The sequence below is a fragment of the Micromesistius poutassou genome (genome assembly GCF_964030765.1).
Source record: "Micromesistius poutassou genome assembly, chromosome: 8".
NCBI lineage: Eukaryota > Metazoa > Chordata > Actinopteri > Gadiformes > Gadidae > Micromesistius > Micromesistius poutassou.
The window spans coordinates 6,611,637-6,629,708 of NC_140278.1; the positions used below are offsets into that span (position 1 = coordinate 6,611,637).

The 18,072-nt window shown below is 46.4% G+C and overlaps 1 protein-coding gene across 1 annotated transcript in view; it reads left to right on the top strand.

The window, feature by feature from the left end:
- Window positions 1-14,591, top strand: part of mtbp (MDM2 binding protein) — a 30,351-nt gene extending 15,760 nt beyond the window's left edge. Inside the window, exons 11-23 of the mRNA XM_084471426.1 lie at window positions 2,760-2,877; window positions 3,153-3,332; window positions 3,721-3,822; window positions 5,787-5,933; window positions 6,470-6,563; window positions 6,739-6,900; window positions 7,651-7,746; window positions 8,663-8,956; window positions 9,382-9,548; window positions 11,357-11,469; window positions 12,458-12,571; window positions 13,636-13,701; window positions 13,820-14,591. Of these exons, the coding sequence (XP_084327552.1) occupies window positions 2,760-2,877; window positions 3,153-3,332; window positions 3,721-3,822; window positions 5,787-5,933; window positions 6,470-6,563; window positions 6,739-6,900; window positions 7,651-7,746; window positions 8,663-8,956; window positions 9,382-9,548; window positions 11,357-11,469; window positions 12,458-12,571; window positions 13,636-13,701; window positions 13,820-13,873 (1,707 nt within the window). The 3' untranslated portion in view covers window positions 13,874-14,591. The remainder of the gene's footprint in view (window positions 1-2,759; window positions 2,878-3,152; window positions 3,333-3,720; window positions 3,823-5,786; window positions 5,934-6,469; window positions 6,564-6,738; window positions 6,901-7,650; window positions 7,747-8,662; window positions 8,957-9,381; window positions 9,549-11,356; window positions 11,470-12,457; window positions 12,572-13,635; window positions 13,702-13,819) is intronic.
- Window positions 14,592-18,072: the final 3,481 nt, after the last annotated feature.

Here is an 18,072-nt window from a genome sequence, read left to right on the forward strand (position 1 = left end):
TTTATGCCACCAGGTGTGAGTGTGATTAGCCATTACAACCCGTTTGAAAATCTGCCTTTTCCTTTGTTTTAGTGACATCACAAGTGGGTGTGTCCACAGTATAGATGTATACTGGATAGATAAGCAACATTAGCTACAGTCCACTGGGTATACTGGTTGACTGATCTATCCAGCATGCATCTAGGTGGACACACCCACTTGTGATGTCACTTATGCCACTTTTCCACCGACAGCACCTGCTCAACTCGGCACGACTTAACTCGGCACGACTCGGTTTGGTTCCATGGACGTCGCGTTTCCATCTAAAAAAGAACCTCTCCAACGTGGGCGGGTCGTCATTAGGTTTTAATCCCGGGAGATGGGATTCCCGGGGAAATCTGAATCTGATCAAGACTATTTCCTGATTCCCGGGAAAGGTTATGATGGGAAATAAAATAAAATAAAAAGCGCAATGACTGCGCATCTATTGTTGTCATACGGTAACGTTGATGGAGGCAAAACTCAAGCCCTGGGAAAGGAACGACACTAAAACGAAACAGCGAAACGCTGATCTTCGGGAGCGGGTCCGTGGACTCCAGCCACGCCGGACACACACAACCACGCCGGACACACACAACCACGCACAGCCTAACTCTAGCCCCAGGAAAGGAGCGACACACAGGGCGAAACGATGATCCGTGTGTCCAGCCACGCCGGACACAACTTAACGTTGAGTGATTATTCTCGTTACAGCCGCTGGCCAATCAGTTGCCAGCAGCCTGTTTGCGTCACACAAAAGTACCTACTCCGCTCGCTTGGAACCTCGATGGAGGTGGTACTAAAAAAAGTACCCGGTACCAGGTACTTTTTTTGCCAATGGTAACGCAAAAAAAGACGGGCCAAGTCGAGGCGAGTGGAGCTGGTACTGTCGGTGGAAAAGCGGCATAAGCAGGGCTCCAGACTAACTTTTTTCACTAGGAGCACTGTAGCCCCTAACTGAAATTTTTAGGGGCGCAACCAGAAATTTTAGGGGCACAACCAGAAATTTTAGGGGCACACACCATAAATCAACATGCTAACCAAATATTCACATTTCTACCCTACTAGGAGGACTAATACCCCTCCTTTATGCCCGAGATTGACAGCTGCACCATCAGCTCCAATGGTGACTGTCTTCTCTAACCACCCTGTTTCTGTCCCTAGATGCTGGAATGCCTCTTTGGTGGCATCATATACACCTTAAAATGAAAAAAGGGGTTAGAAAAAAAAAGAGTTAGTTAATAAAAAATAACAGTTCTCATCTATCCCAACGGTTTCCATGCGTGCGCGCATGCGTTCGACGAGCACGGAAGCGACAGTTCCACGGGAGTGCGCCCGCTCGCCGTGCAGCTTGACAGGACGCTGCACCTCCGCGCATGCCCGCTCGCCTCCCCATTGAGAATGCATCGCGACAAAGCATCCCGTGTGAAAATGGCACCTGAAGTGATTATTTAAACTACAAACATATTCACAGTAGGGCTTTGACTCCGAACTTCGTTATTCGAATATTAAAAAAGATATATAATATTCAAACGAATATTAGGCAGCCCTTAATATTTAAACAGTTTATGGGCATTATTTTTTGTAAACGGGACGTAGACCGACTCATTTCACGGATTCCTGTGAGACCAGGTTGCCTTAATTACATCTGTCGCATATTTAAGGTGAAAACTAAAAGTATTTAGATCGCTTATTAAATTCACTCGTTGCTTATAATGGTTTATTCGTTTCCCAGTATCATTTCCTTAATTTTTGAATTTATGTAATAAATTAATATTTTTTTGAAGTTGCGGGTTTTTGAAATTATTGGAAGCGAGTCGAGCTGACCTTGCCTGCTGTAGGCTTACCCACGGCCCAAAATAAAGAACAACCGAGACAATATCCTTAATTCAAACATGCCGTTTAATTTGGCCTCAATTGGTATATGGATGCGAACTTGGAATGAACATGCGCAACAGGGATTTCTAAAGGTTACTGTACAGTGGTGGAGACTGCTGGAGCTGAAACATCACTACGGTAGACCTAAGAAGGTTCTACGAGCGCCAGTCTTCCCGAAAATGGTGGGTTCAGCCCTTTTTAGCCACACAATGCTCTGAATCATCATCCTCCGACTCTGTAGACTGTGGCACTTGCTGCAAGTGCCGCAGGTCGGAATAATGGATAAATTGTTCGCTTGCTCATTGTTCGAACGGCAGGTTGAGATCTTTCTCCTTCTCACAGACCCGCGCCGGTTTCCCACGCTTGATAATCTCTATGACCCTCCCCCTCCACACATGAGCCACTTACAGTGGCCATTCCCTATCCTTCTCACACTCATCGGCCTGCTACAGATTCCGGATTCATTGACACGCCCCTTCCACGTTTAACGTGTAAAAATAAAAAAGGGCAAATTTACTGGTCGCACATGCGCGACCAGATGTAAAATTCAGTCGCACACTCTCAAATTTTGGTCGCAAAATGCGACCATTTGGTCGCAGTCTGGAGCCCTGATAAGCAGAGGTAAACGCCAATTTTCAAAAGGCTTGTAATGGCTAATCACACTCTCACCAGGTGGCATTAAACATTTAGCCATCATTCAAAACTTTCTTATTTGTTTTAGCCATTAACTTCAGAATGTTCATTGCGCATTTGTACCTCCTTGACTTGCATTTGATCTCCTACACTAATAAATAAAATTTAAAAAGACATATAAAAACACATAGTTTGTACACATCTATAAACAACCCGTCCCCACCCAACAGGTAGGAGCCTTGTTTTGCTTGTCCTGCGTGGTCACCCCCATGGCCCAGCCTGTAGCCAGCCAGCTGAGCTCCCAGCGATGGAGGGACACCCTGGCCAAGAGGACCAGCTCCCTGCCTGGTAACACCTTCCCTCTCCCATAAACACACTGACACACTGTATACGGGGACTGGGTTAACCTAGCGATTGTTGGTTCTATGGACAGCCTTACTGTACCGACAGATGTATTGTTCCACTTTCTTGTGACAAATGTACTTATTGTAAGTCGCTTTGGATAAAAGCGTCTGCTAAATGTAAGAATGAACCGAAGATACTCTCCGGGTAAGTCGGTAGGTCGGCTGGACACTAACTTCTTCATCTGGTTGATCCTGCTTTGCCCGGGGGGTGGGGTGTAGTGCCTGAGGTGGAGGTCAAAGGTGAGGGCGCCCACTACTTCCTGTTGGTCCAGGGCTCCGAGGAAGGTGGAGGTGGAACCTGCAGAGCCCGGATGCTACACTCAGCCAATCAGATCAATGGAGCTGCTGCCGTGGCGACCGTTAACGGGCTTTTGAGAGAGAAGTCTCTGCTCTCGTCAGGTATTTAGTGCACGTGTACTTGTGCATGTGGGGTTTTACTGCCTGCCTCTGGTGTTCCACTTGAAAGCCTTGACATTTGTGTTGTTGACATTTGCAAACCAGAAAGGAAAAAATTTTAATCTCACGAAAAGCACTGAAATGCACTCATGTATGGCAGTCTTTTATGGAAATGCATCGGCCTGAAATCCTGGTCAAATCGTGTGTGTGTGTGTGTGTGTGTGTGTGTGTGTGTGTGTGTGTGTGTGTGTGTGTGTGTGTGTGTGTGTGTGTGTGTGTGTGTGTGTGTGTGTGTGTGTGTGTGTGTGTGTGTGTGTGTGTGGGGCTATTTTTCACTCTAACCTTTCCCGTCTCTCTCCCTCCCTCTCTCTCCCTCCCCCGGCGCGAGCAGGAAAGACAGAAGGCCGCCTCCTGGACTCCCTGCCCTGCTTCTGTGGAGACGACTTGCGGAGGGCGAGCTGGGCCCAGACACTGGTTCTTAAGGAATGCCTGAGTGAGTCCTTTATCCTCCTGACACCCAATTAGACTCTGTACATGTTGAATGGCGTACCCTGTGGGGAGCGTCGCTAAACCCATGTCGATGTGAGACGAGGCACCTAGCTCGCCCCATTTTGGAGGAATGGATTCTTCCTTAAAGTTTGGCAGAGGGCAGAATGAGTCCATAGCTGAGCGGATGGATAATCACAGCCCTGTTTGTCTGCTACCTCAGCCTGTTCATGCTAATTTGTTATTGAACAGTAGACTCCCAGTGACCTTGGGCAGTTCCACTACAGACATAGCAGAGGGAGACGGTGTTTAAAAGCGCAGCTCTGGTGGGTTGTGTTGTGTGGGTTATGATGGTTTTCTGGATTCTTCTGACACAACTTCACAACATTGTCAACTGATGCCCCGCCCATGGAGCCGGCTGATTGGCAGGTTTCTTTTTCCTCCTGCCTGTAAAAAGCCAATGGCAAGTGCAACGGCAGAGTCCTTGAACTCCTCCAGAGAATGTCAAAAAGCTAACTCACTCATTACCCTCACATGTTCTGTACGCAGTAGCTGATGGCTCTGGCCTTCATTCACATACCCAATATGAAATATTACTCCTTGGTGGAGGAATATTGGCCCTACAGAGCATCTCCTAGCAGTAGTGGGGGGGAATGGTACAGAAATATCTTGAGTCTTCAGCCTGTCCTTCTCCTTCCAGAATCACCCTCAATGGTCAGCTTATAACGTTTTCAATAAACGCTGTTTATTGAAACACAACCATTCCTAACGGCCGGAATGCTGCCGAAGAAAGGAACAAGTTTATTTCATATAGCGCCTTTCTCACACCACTCAAGGTCGCTTGAGTGTGGGAACGATGGACGAATGCGCGTTTCCCAAAATGGGCAACAGAGCTGTTTCCACACGGTCTCTGCTGCAATTTGTAGCTGCGAAAAAATAATTTGCCCGTCCCCTGTCCCCCGAGGGCCGCGGCTACCTACCTGTGACATATTGGAGGTTTGGTTAATGGCGGCGGCTGCTTGTTTAGATTGGATTCAGATGATCTGCGCCGCTTGTTAAAGACTTAGCCTGAGGAGCCGGACGGGTAGAGAGAGAGGACCCAATGAGAGCGCTCTGCTCCTCCAACCAGGAAGGGGGGAGACCGGGGAGGGGGGAGTCTGAGGAGGGAGGAGAAGGGAGAGAGGGAGAGGGCAGGGGCGGGGGCGGGGGCAGTCAGAGTCTCTCCCCGACACCGTCTCTGGAACATCCTGTGGGCACATCATTATTTCAGCGGGCCCCCATTGTGTCCTCCAAGTGTTCAAAAAACCCTGGCTGGAAGTCTGGTGCAGACAAGCCAAACAAATGCAGAGGCTCTTCAAAGTGCCGGGTGGGTTCCTGGGGGATTGATCCCCCGCTGTTGGAGGCAGCGTTCTTTTTCTTGGAGAACGTCCCAACAGTGTAGCGATATTAATTGCGGGTGAAATGCCAGCCCACACTTCATGAAACATTCACAAATGCTTTGGGATTTTGGTTTTTGGAGGGAATTATCCCGTAATGTAAAAAGCCTGTCATCGACTTTATATGCACTTATTTTAGGATTGGGACAATACCTCTCAAGGAGCCAAATACAAGCAAAAAAACAATTTAACTTTTGTACTCATAACTACTCATGGTTACGTTTAGTTTTAGAACAGTTAAAAAAAGAAAAAATGGAAATGCACAAAATATTTATTTCATTATAAATGTATGGATTTCCGTACCATGGGAAATATAATACATTATCAACACTGTGCTGAATGTCTTATATTTTATTGGATCCAGAATCTTTCATCCTGTGGGAGACTCTTCAAACTCTTAACAACAGCCTGTTATTGCAACCCAAAAGTTTTTTAGACCCTTGATCTTACAAGCCGAGCGAAATGGACTTCTAATGAAGCTGATATATTTGTTGATATAGTTGATATAGTTCCTTTTAATTCTAATTTCTTTCAGAGAGGCGAGTGGATGCCCAGTCGACGGCCACGTTACCAGTCAGCGCCATACAGACCCTGCTGAACCGGGCCAGAGAGCAGTACCTGAAAGTAACCACTGCCCCCTATCTCCCGGAGGACAGCCAGGGCAGCTCCCCCAAGGCTCCAGGTAGGCCGTCTGGACTGGGAACTCGGCCCAGATTAGGCCCTTACCCTAACCCTACTGCCCCCTACCTCCCGGAGGACTGCCAGGGCAGCGTCCCCGAGGCTCCAGGTAGGCCGTCTGGACGGAGAACTCAGCCCAGATTCTTCAGTGGAGATCCTTATATGGACCCTATATACAAGAGGGAAATCTCTCGGTTCTACAATAGTTTTGAAGTTTAAATTGTACCATCTAGAATAAAAAAAACACATCCGTTTACATGAAAGGCACAATGCACTCACAACCGTCTCGGCCTGTTTACACATAGGGGACGTTTATGAGAGATCCAGGTACAGGATTTTCACCTCGTCCAGGGTTTTCTCCGTCTCTGAGAATGGCCGGCAACATAACATAGCTTCTGATAATGTGGCGAATGGGGTTTGGATGTCTTTAGCCAAAATGTAAACCCGAGCAACAAACGTTTCATGTCGCTCGGCGTGACTAGTTTCTGTTTCACATCAAACTCATGTTCCATTTGTCGTGTTTCCCCTCCGCTCACGCAGAGACCAAACGGGGAGCCGGCCAGCCCTCGGACTGGCCAGAGAGGAGCGTCCTCCGCAACGTGGAGAACCTCCGGAGAAGACGTCAAAAGAACCGGTACGTGCCGCTACAACAATCATGTAGAACTCGTTCGAATACTGGATGATTTCAAGTCGGGGGGGGGGGGGGGGGGGACGCAAGGTTGATCCACGGTGAAACCACTGTGTGCTGCGTGTGTCACGATAGGCATGTCAAAGCCCCCAGGTCATTAAGATGTGGCTCTTTTTTTCAGCTTTGGTCCATTGTCTGCGCCGGGCTCCAGCGACAGTCTCCTGGGGCCGAAAGACGGCCAGCGTGTTTCCTCTGCGTTGTTGGACGCCAGGGAGCTGCTGAAGCACTTCAGCGCAGACGGCACGCCCGCTGGGGAGCTGCAGCCCCTGGTGGTCTGCAGAGGGTGGGTCTATTTACACACAAGGATGTCTCCCTCCCGTTTATAGTGTGCATTAGTGATCGGCCGATATTATCGGCTCAAGAAAATCGCCATCGGTGTATCGATCATCGGCTAATGAAAAAAAAACGGTCAGGGTTCAGGTGCTGGAGGCGGGTCTGATGAGACATTGTAATGGGTTTTCTGTTGTTCTGCAACCTTAACGCGTTGAGTCTTAAAAGAGGCTGTTTGTGCACGGGAGATTTTACTTGAAAAGCTTGAGATAAGAAAAAAGGAAAACACTCATTCTGGATGTATGGGACTATTGCGGACAGCAACTTTTGAAAGGGGTCCAGTATTGAGCCAGAACGCAGTGGCCATAGTCCAGATAATGTACGTCGTCTAAAAGGGTTTGTGTTTGCCAGTGACAGGCAATTCTATTCTAACATGGAAAGTATTCCTACAGTAGTGGTCGTTTATCTTTCGCTTGACACCAAAACAAATTGTCCGCATTAGTCCCAACATAGGCTGAATATAGGATGCAGGGAAAAAAGTTTTCCTTTTGAACAATATTTAAACTATTCAACTATATCTGCCCTTACTGCATTTGACACTATTGTTTTTCTCTCTCTCCATTGTCTCCATCTTTCCTCCCTTCCCGACCACACCCATCTTCTCAACTGTTATTTCTGTCTCTCCCATTTTGTGGCTTGCCCTCTTTCTGTGTGCATTCCTCCTTCAACCCTCTCTCTCGTTCCTCTGCTCTCCCCCTGGCAGGAGCAATGTGTTCCAGATGTCTCCGGACCTGTCTCCCGGGCGGGTCAGCCAGATGCCCTTCAGCAAGGCATCGGCCTCCAACTACCACGGAATAGAGTAAGCTCCCTCCGTGCCCGTTATTGACGCTCGCCCGCCAAGTCCCGCCCTGCGACAGTTGGTCAGCGGCGCTGCATGATTGATGTCCTTTCCTGTCTCTTCCTGTCAACCTACACAAGCACACATTTGCCAGGCAAATAATGACGGGTCTTTAATGGCCAACATATTCCGAATACTCATTTCCCAATCAGCGCTCGAGAGATGGTTCCCACCATCGCTCTCTGTCTCTGTCTCCGTCTCTCTCTCTCTTCCCCCTCTCTCCAACTCAGGGGGACACAGCATGGATTCACTTTGAGGCAGATTGAATTTTGGGCCTTGAACACACGACACAATCACATGTTATTTTCCTTACCACCGGCACTGTGTAGCGGTTAGCTGGGGGGTGGACAAACGGATCACAGACCCAGCGACGGGGCTCTTGTGTCACACGGAGCACATGGTAACACCGTGATCACAGAGTAATGGTGCTATCTTTCTCCCCAATATACCAAAAGCAACAAAAATAAATAGGTTCTGCATCATCACGGGCGGCAGTAGCTCAGGAGGTAGAGCGGGTTGGCCACTCTACCTTAGTTCGATCCCCGGCTCCTCCTAGCCGAGTGTCCCTGAGCAAGACGCCTCACCCTTACTGCTCCAGACGAGCTGGCTGTCGCCTGTGAACGTCGATGTGTGCATGAATGGGTGAATGTCAGGGAATATTGTACAGCGCTTTGGGTGGCCACTGGTTTGAAACAAGCACTAGATTAATGCAGTCCATTTACCATTTACCAACTGATGAAAATGAAAACGGGAATCTTTGGGCCAGTGGGCTTCACCCGTTGGCGGTGGTTGGCATTTTGGGGGGGGGTGGGGGGTGGCGGCCGACATGAATTCCAGAGCTGACTCCCAAGTTGTGTTCTTTGTGTTCTTGGCGCAGGTTCTGCCTGGACCAGCACAAGCACAGCGCTCTGGACCGCGACCTGGGCTTCGTGCGTCTGCAGTCGCGCCTCATCCGCTTCGAGACGCAGACCACCTGCTCCAAGGAGCCCTGCCCCCTCCCCTTCGCCCTCAGCCCCGCCCCCGCGGCGCCCGTCCCCTCCCCCGCCGTGCCCTCCGAGCCGGGCAGCGTGCCGGACGGGGAGTCTCTGCTGCAGCTGCAGAACGCCGCCGTGGCGCGGCTGAAGCGCCGGTCCCGCGAGGCGGACGCCATGCTGGGGGGTCCGCGCAAGAGGTGTGTGTGTGTGTGTGTGTGTGTGTGTGTGTGTGTGTGTGTGTGTGTGTGTGTGTGTGTGTGTGTGTGTGTGTGTGTGTGTGTGTGTGTGTGTGTGTGTGTGTGTGTGTGTGTGTGTCCATAATATATACAATATTGCTATCATAAAGTGTTATGAAGTATGTGTGTTTCTATCTCTGTCTTGTCAGTGTGTTCTATAAATATTAGTATCATAGACGTGTTATGAAGTGTGTGTGTCTATCTCCGACGTGAGGGTGTGTGGTCCATAAATATGACTATCATAAACAAGTTATGAAGTATGTGTGTGTCCGTCTTGTGAATCGTCTATCAATGTTGTGTGTGTTGTGTGTATGATACGTGTGTGTGTTGGTGGCAGGTCTTTTCCTCCATGTTATTGTGCTGCTAACTGTCTCCGTTCCCCCCAGGCTGGTGAAGTCAGAGAGCAGTGACTCTCTGTGCTCACAGAGCAGCGGCAGCAGTGGGACACACCCCTCGGTGAGGTCACTGAGGCAGCAGCCAATCAGGTCCCAATCGTCCTCTGCCTCCACTCTACCCAGCTCTCTGGCTCCTCCCCCCAGACGAACATCATCAGGTAGAGCGAAAAGTCAGGGATTGCTATGCTACATGTTTAGCACTCCTGTTTCATGTTATTTCTTAAATCTTAAAATGTAATTTTAAGATTTATTTATGTTACTTGACTTGATACAAAGTGATATTTTTTTTGTGTCCGCTACCCGACCGTCACTATAGTTCATTGCTCAAATGCTGAAAAATATCCCTCTTCTAAATACTTAAATACTTCATAGGAGAGTAGTCATAAAAACAGGACTTTCAACCTCCATTCAAAGAGTTCTCACTGTCCTCCTGATCCCTCATTTATTCAATGCTGCGTACGGACATTTGTGCGTAAACCATGGGTATGCAGTTTTTAGACAAAGGTGGTATTAATCAATTTGTCCTTGCCTTGAAAAGGTGCGTTATATCAGTAGTACATTTTCAAACAGGCTCTGAACATGAAAATCAGATATGAATGCTGGATATATCCAAACTTTTTTATAAAAAATGTACTGCCTATGATAGAAGTTCAAACTTTGGGCACTGGTTGTTACTGGTTGAGTGGATGTGGACAAAGCGTCTCTCACGAGGACAGTGGCAGCGTACAAGCGGACTCTAACCGTGAAAATGCACTGTAGATCATGTGGCTCTCTCTGCGCTAATGGACCCTCTTAACAGAGGTGTCATCGTCGGACAAACACAGGTGACGCTCATTAAAGTAATCATGGTCTGCTCTTTTCAGGCCAGGGCACAGGTAGTAGACTAGGGCTGCGTTCCAAATCGCATACTTTTTCTTTTTGTACATTGTAATACGAAATGCAGCTACCCTTACAAAGTACGTACTGTTGCACACGCAGTATCCATACAATTGGGACATACTGCAGGTGGTTTCGCTGGTTAGCACGCCTCTACTGCCATCCATCCACTTTCGCGGGCTCAGTCAACGTGACGTCTTTCTGCTGGGCAGAGGACTGTGGGGCAGAATAGCCAAAAAGCATGCATGGCTTGCATACTGCGAAACGCGACTGGATGTAGAACAACATCCTGGTCTTTTTTTTCCCTATTATGCATTGGGACATACTCCATCTTTTTACCGGCATACTAAATAGTACGGTAGTATGTCTATTGGAATGCAGCCTTAGTCTACCGCCAGTGCCCTGGTTTATAAAAGGAGGGACTCCATAATCAGTGTTATGAGCGACACCTGTGCTGGTCGTACGACGACAGTGCTGGGTATATAGTAAGGGTCTACTGAGGGGAGCATCCCGGGGGCTCTGTGTCATTCACACGCTGAAAACATTTCAGAATATAAATATTATAACTGCCCAGCAGAGTTGAATAGACTATGGCTGTGTTTCCTGGAGCTGCTTATTCTTGGTATTACCAGGAAGGCCATTTATAGCTGGCCTTCTTTGTACTTCAGAGCTGACAGAGATTTGGGGTTTTATTTAAGCCTAAAAAGATGTCTCTGTTAGATTAAAATCCCCCTCGCTGAGACCTTGCCTAAAGGGACACAAAGAAGATAATATTCACCCACCGAAGAGCTCCGAAGACGACTCTCATAGAAATATCACATCAATATTTATGATGATTACCATATTACTATTTTATTTGCAATGCACTGTTTTAATAGAGTTGTGATTGTACTCCCATTATAATGTCCTTCATATCGATATTTCCTTTGTTTTCTACTGCTGCGGCTACAAACACATTTCCAAAGTGCCCATCTAATCCAAACGACCACATAACAACCTGTATGGAGGCTATGGAAGACGGGACTGACCATGCTCACCGCCCATCGCTCACACCCCATTGGATCCCCCTCACGCCTCTGTTCCCTGTCAGGCCAGCCTCCCGCAGCGCCGGCTGACATGTCCGGACCCGACCACCAGGGGACGCCCCAGGTCCACAGCCAGGACCAGCAGGCCAAGGAGTCCCGCTCCCAGAAGCATCACAGGGTAAGGAGGGGGGGGGGGGGGAGGGAGGGAGGGAGGATATCTGTATGAACTATGCGTGTGTCTTATGGAGTGTTAATGTTGGAGAACTGTGTTTTTGATTTGCTTCTAAAGAAGGGTGTCATGGTTCCCTTGAGTTTTTCACACAAGTCCTACATTGGCATAGGGATGCCTTTTCATTCTCGTTCCAAATCTGCTCTCTTGTCAGGCTGGTGATCAGATATGTAGCACATTTCAGCTCCTGCTCCTTTTCAAATAGACCCACATTAAACACTTGATGCTTGGTGGCACTGTAATACACACTCCGATACACCAAGGCATAATGAAGTGCATTTCTTACAGGATTCAATGTTCTGCGGACTGAATAAATTGCATCAGGACTGCGTCCCCTCAAGCTAAACGGAACAGGATTTGCCTGCGTGAGACAAAAGGCCAGCCCACATCAGTGACTTGTGAACGATAGTGCACAGCTGCCAAGATGACACACACACACACACTAGCTCCACATGCACTCCACAATCTGAAGGCTGCCGTGGAAGACCTTGAGCTCTGCTGATTATAGTGCAAACACACTTATCACCCAGACATGAGTTCAGAAAAGAGCAACAAAAAAACGGAATATGCAGAGCTATGAGATTATTCAGGATGTAGATTAACAGGACCCCTTTGGTGAGTGAAATGGCAACGTTTTGAGTCTGCAGGTTTCAATGACGCATTGAAATGTTCTTTATTTAAAAACACGATTCCTTTTATGTTTGAGATATCCACCCCTTGCAGAGTCTAGCACTCAAACCAAGTAGTGTATGCGGCAGTGGGGCCTGCTGTACATACAAGTGATTGCAAGTGACTCTCGGCTCGCAGTGGTAGACGGCGGGGTGACACTTTGTCCCGAGACGAACGTCAAGGTCTTGTGTCAACACACTGACTGTACGTACACTAACGTAATGCCCTATTTGTTGTGTTGTGTGTTTGTTGTGTTGTGCGTTCCCAGATGCTGAAGGAGGTTGTGGCTAAGACGCTGGAGCACCACGGTGTCACCGCCGGACACGCGTGCTTCAGTGCGTGCAGCCAGAGACTGTTTGAGATCTCAAAGTTCTACCTCAAGGTCTGTGCGCTCACTTCACGGCGGCGCTGCTCTCTCGCTCGGTTTCCCCTCTGAATTAAACTGACCGCGTTTGTGCCGGTAGTGGACAGAACACACAGTGCTGTGAATTAGGGATCGACTGATATGTTCTTTTTAGGGCCGATACATCTATGTACCAAGTTTGGTTATGATCTGTCAAAGGGCTGCTGAGAAATTGCCGATATTTGGAGCCGATCCTGCTTTTGCTCCCTCAATTTATATCATAAAAATGACACAATGATAACAAATGTTACAAGTCTCAATTTAAAAAAGGAACATTTATTGAACTGTCTGTAAATCATGCTGGGAAAAAATATTTTAAAAAAAGAAAAAATCGGTGAAAAAAAAAGGTATATCGGTCGATCACTACTGTGAATACAACACATTCAGGTTGGGTGATAGAGCCATCTTTGCTTCTTTTACAATTAACTGAAGGTCGATGTCTATCCACAAATATGATAAAGTAAACTAACCTTAAAGTAAAGTACATTAATGCCCTGGAAGGCTGTTGGGGTGGATGCACAGAGTTTGAAATACAAGGGTTAAAGTAAAGGCAAAGCCTCAGGTGAAACACAGGTGGTTACATGAGATTAGATGGATAATTCATTCATCCCTGAGCGGGGAACTGTGCAGCACTTGTCAGTATAACTTTTGCTGCTATTTAACTAGAAGGCCGTCCATTGCTGTTTATATGTATTCTGAATAACACCATAGGTGGCATGTTTCATATGCATTATCGCAAACTGGAACTAAATCCAGAATAGTTCAAACTACTGGTACTAAATCCAGAATAGTTCAAACTACTGGTACTAAATCCAGAATAATTCAAACTACTGTAACTAAATCCAGAATAGTTCAAACTACTGGTACTAAATCCAGAATAGTTCAAACTACTGGTACTAAATCCAGAATAATTCAAACTACTGTAACTAAATCCAGTATAGTTCAAACTACTGGTACTAAATCCAGAATAGTTGGAATTAAATGACAATTTAAGGGAATAGTTCAAAGTTCTGCGTCTGATACAAGTGATTCTCTGCTCCAAGGACCTGAAGACGTCTCGGGGTCTGCATGACGAGATGAAGAAGGCGGCCAAGAGCAACGCCAAACAGGTAGGCCTTCCCCTCCCACAGGCCTGGGTCTGGTCCCGCTAACTCTGTCCCTGAGCTCTCCCTGTGTGGCGCTGTAACCACAAACCCTCTGGTCTGAACTGAACCTTTAACCCCTTAGGTTATCGACTGGGAGCTGGAGAAGTCCTCAAAGAAGCAGAGAACGGGGAAGTAGGGAACATTTTGTACGACTATATGTCTTCGGAGGTCATAAAAGACGAGGCTCCATCCGTCACCGTGGCGACGCGACGCTGAAAGTGCTCCTCCAAATGTTTGCGTCTGAAGAAATGCGGCACTGCGTTGAAATGGTTCCTGCTCGTGTCGTTAAGGACGTCTGCGGTTTTTGTTCTCGGCAAGAGAGGACGACAACAAGGCCTTGTTTGTTTTGTAGGTCCTCTCCCAATACAATACTTCTGTTGAGTTATTCTCCAGACCCCTTAGATTGTAAATTTTCTAAGTCTGGTCAGCCAGCGAGGGTCTTCTACCATGAGCTCGGACACTCCTACCTCTATATGTCCACGTCTAACACACAGTAGTGTTATCGTGTGACTCTGAAGGGATTCGCAGTCGGACCGAACACGACCGCGCCGGTACAGACCCATGTTGTGCGCGCGGTGATGCATGGCCCAGCAGGGAGCCATTGGGAGTAATTGCCTAATTTTCTTAAGTTCTCCTTTTAAATTTGTCTTGTGTTTGTCTTGCCTGTTTTAATCAATGCAAACCTCAATTGTGTGCTATTTATTTTACTCTGGAGACCGTATCATTATTATCAATGTCTGTTATTTGTTTTCCCTATCTGTTTTTCCATTAGGGTTTTTCGTTTTGTTGTGTGCCGTTTTTATTTCCCGCATTTTAAACGCATTTTCTAAATTGTGATGTTATTTCCGCTGGTATTATCCGCTCTAAATGTTATATCATCACAGTTGCGTCATATTAATCCCTCCTCAAGACAACAATAAAATGTTATCTTCTCAGCAAATATTTTTTGTTTTCATTCTGATACTCCGTTTCTGTCATCAGTGTATCTGCGTTGTGCGTGCGATCTCTCCGTACCCTGACACGCACCGTGGCTCCACGCCGCGTGAACCGGGTGACCTCGCCCTCTTCAGCGACACATCCGTACCGCATGGGACTGATTACGGAGAGCTGTTCCCCCATGTATGAAACAGATAATGTTCCATCTGGCTGTTTTGTTCCATCCCCTCTGACAGACTTTATAAGATAACTGGGATCGTTCTTTTAAAATCCATCTGTTAACATTTATGTTCATAACCGCATTACCGTAGCACTGGTGGTGTTGAGACGGTGAAGCCTTTCACAATTCTTACCATAAAGATAATATAAAGTCCCTGATTAAACCCCGACGTGATCCCAGTTTGACATGCGTTGTAAAATTAATGGGATTCATGGTCATTTGACCCATATAGGGATTTATCTTTCATCCTCACCTTCAGATGATGGTTACTGGCAGTAAGAGTAGGCATGAAAAAGAATTGCTCAGACAATGGATTATGGGAGAGTGATAAAGAGAAGGAATGAGAAATTTTGATACTTTGTCATCTTGTCATCTCTTTGAAAGCTTTCAGATCGTGGGAGTCACAGAGGTGTGTGTGTGTCTCGACTATCATAAACGTGTTATGAAGTATAATCGTGCACATCTTCAGTGTGCACGATTAGTCAGGTGTGAGTCAGGTGTGTGTGTGTACGCACGCACGTACGCACGCACACACACACACTAACACGTCGAGTGTAACATAAATCCTTGTCCTCATAAAGACAGCTTGTGTAATCTTCTGTATATATGTGCAGCACAGTGTCTGCATGCTGATCGTCTGGCTCTCCGTCTCTCCTCTCCTCTCATTCCATGTTGGTGGATAATACAACACACCCGACACGGCGGTGGGTCAGCTCAAGCGTGAAATCAACAAACAATACAAAAGATTTACCTGTGTCTCCCACTGAAAAACTAGAAACTGGAGGAGATAATCTCTCCCTGAGTCGGATCTCACTGCCGAGTGGGGAGTCGACCGTGGCTCATTGACGAGCATAGGCCCGGAGATTGTAATCTGCCTCATAAGACCACCAGGGTCACATTTTACAAAGTGACACGCATATTGTGTGTCTTATTCATCAGTAAGGTAACATGAACACATTAGTCAGCGATTACTACGCCATGTGTTAACTGTTGGTTATTGAGTATGACTGCATTAACTAATGTTCATTAAGGGTTAATGAATGCACCCTTATTAGGTGTTACTGGCCTTAGAACACCAATGTTATGATGTTGGCCCTTGATGATTTACCAGGGTCTCAGGTTTGGTTTGGGGGTTCAACACACGGAAAAGGCAACTCCTGATGATGTGGATTTCGTAGAGCTAAAGCCAAAAGGTAGAAAATCCCCTATTCATTCATATTTCTTGCCTTTTTAACACCTAAATGTAAGGTGATCAAGTCACATAATATACATCCTGTTCAACGCTGACATAGGCCTATTGCTCAATGAATGAGTGAACGCTACATTTGGAAGAAAAATAAGAATACAATATATAAGATCTTCCCTCCATTGCTTTTTCTGCATTTGACATACCGCCCATTCGACAAATCCTTCATAGCTTTATGAACATTAAACCTGTCACATTTCTGTGGCTCCAATGCTGCTAATGCCATATAGCCACTAATTACTCCGACTGCTACTGCTGCTGCAACCGCAAAAGGGTGGCAATGAAAAATTAAGAAGGCTGCATAAAACCCTTATTTAAAAGGGAATATATAAGTGAGTGCCTCTGAAATGCTGAGCTACGTATTGCCGGCAGATTGAAGTGAAGGGGACCAGTGAGAGATCATTAGAGACGGGGAATGCTTCGGCAGACGGCGGGGAGCCGTGCTGTAAGACACGCAAGGGCTGTGTTTCACAGTAAAGTCAACGGCACCTCAGCTGGGTTCTGTAAACCCATCTTCCCATGTGTCTTCGTCCATGTTTTCCTCGTTCTCTTTTTACAAATTGTTATGGATTTCTGTCCGGCCCCCTGCTATTACACAGACACACACAAAGCACACGCATGCTCACACACTGATATATATATATATATATATATATATATATATATATATATACAGGCCCTGTGTTGCTTCAGGGCTCGAATCAAACATGATAAACCACCACCACCACCTCCTATTCTTAGTTGGTCTTATTTCCCTGCATGGTGTTACCCAGTCAATATATTATGGCCCTGCATTATTATTATTATTATAATAATATAGAGGTATAGGATCGCGGGTTAAAGACAAGTCATTGGCTGAGGGGCTACTGAGGTGTTATAATAGTGTGTCATTAATAAAGTAAATTGATAATTCATTGGTCCCTAGGGGTTCTCTGCAGATGAACTGAGCCGGCTATACAGAATAATAGATAATATAATATTGAAAGGTCTTTGCTCAACCATCCTTCAGCTTGGCATGGGGAGTCAAAAAATATATCTTGGTGTCTTTTCAGCAGTCTTTCAAAATTACTTTTTAACCCACCCAGCGTGAAAACAAACACGATGCCGTATGTAGGATTTAGCGGAATGGATGGTCCTAAGTCTGCCTGCGATTGTGTCTTTAGCCCGCAGGCACATTTTTCTGTTGGTGTCCCATGTTTTTTCTATCTTTCTTTGGAGCTAATTTTAGGATTGCCTCCTTCAAGAAGGTTCTAACGTACTGGGTCTCTGGATGTTGCAGTTAAGAGAGCGGAGATGTAAAGGCAGCTCACTAGGAGGCCTACATCAGCTGCATTAATATGGAGCCAAGGGAATGGTGCACCCATTGGCCTTTTAGCTTTTCCTGACATGTACATACATACCTGTACATACATACATTTCAATCATTTTAATTATACATATATCTATAAGGATCCTATCACATTCTGAAAGCCATTAGTTTGAATTTTTTCAGCATATTGCACATATGGTGAAAACAACAATACAGAAAGTATGTAATAAAAAAAGTAAATAAACCAAATCATTTGTCAGACTGACAAAGACCCTAATTCATTTTCAAATCTTCATCCCGAGATTTATTACAGCTTTTCAAAGTGTCTATTGTTCACCCTCTTTATATATTTGGGATGAACTTGGTAAGGTGGCTAAGCCTGTGAAAACCTTTCAAGTAATGAATCCCCAACGGCAAGATGGCTGTCCTCTGTTCTGCATGCTTTGCTTGGCAGTAGCGAAACGAGGAGAAACCTAAACAATAAAAGACCCAACAATATAACATGCACCGCTTTGGAATAACAGGAGCTTCAAAACACAACATGGGGGCTGAACATGCAAGTGACTATAGAGATAGACGTACAGTGATTGAACCTTACGCACACACACACACACACACACACAC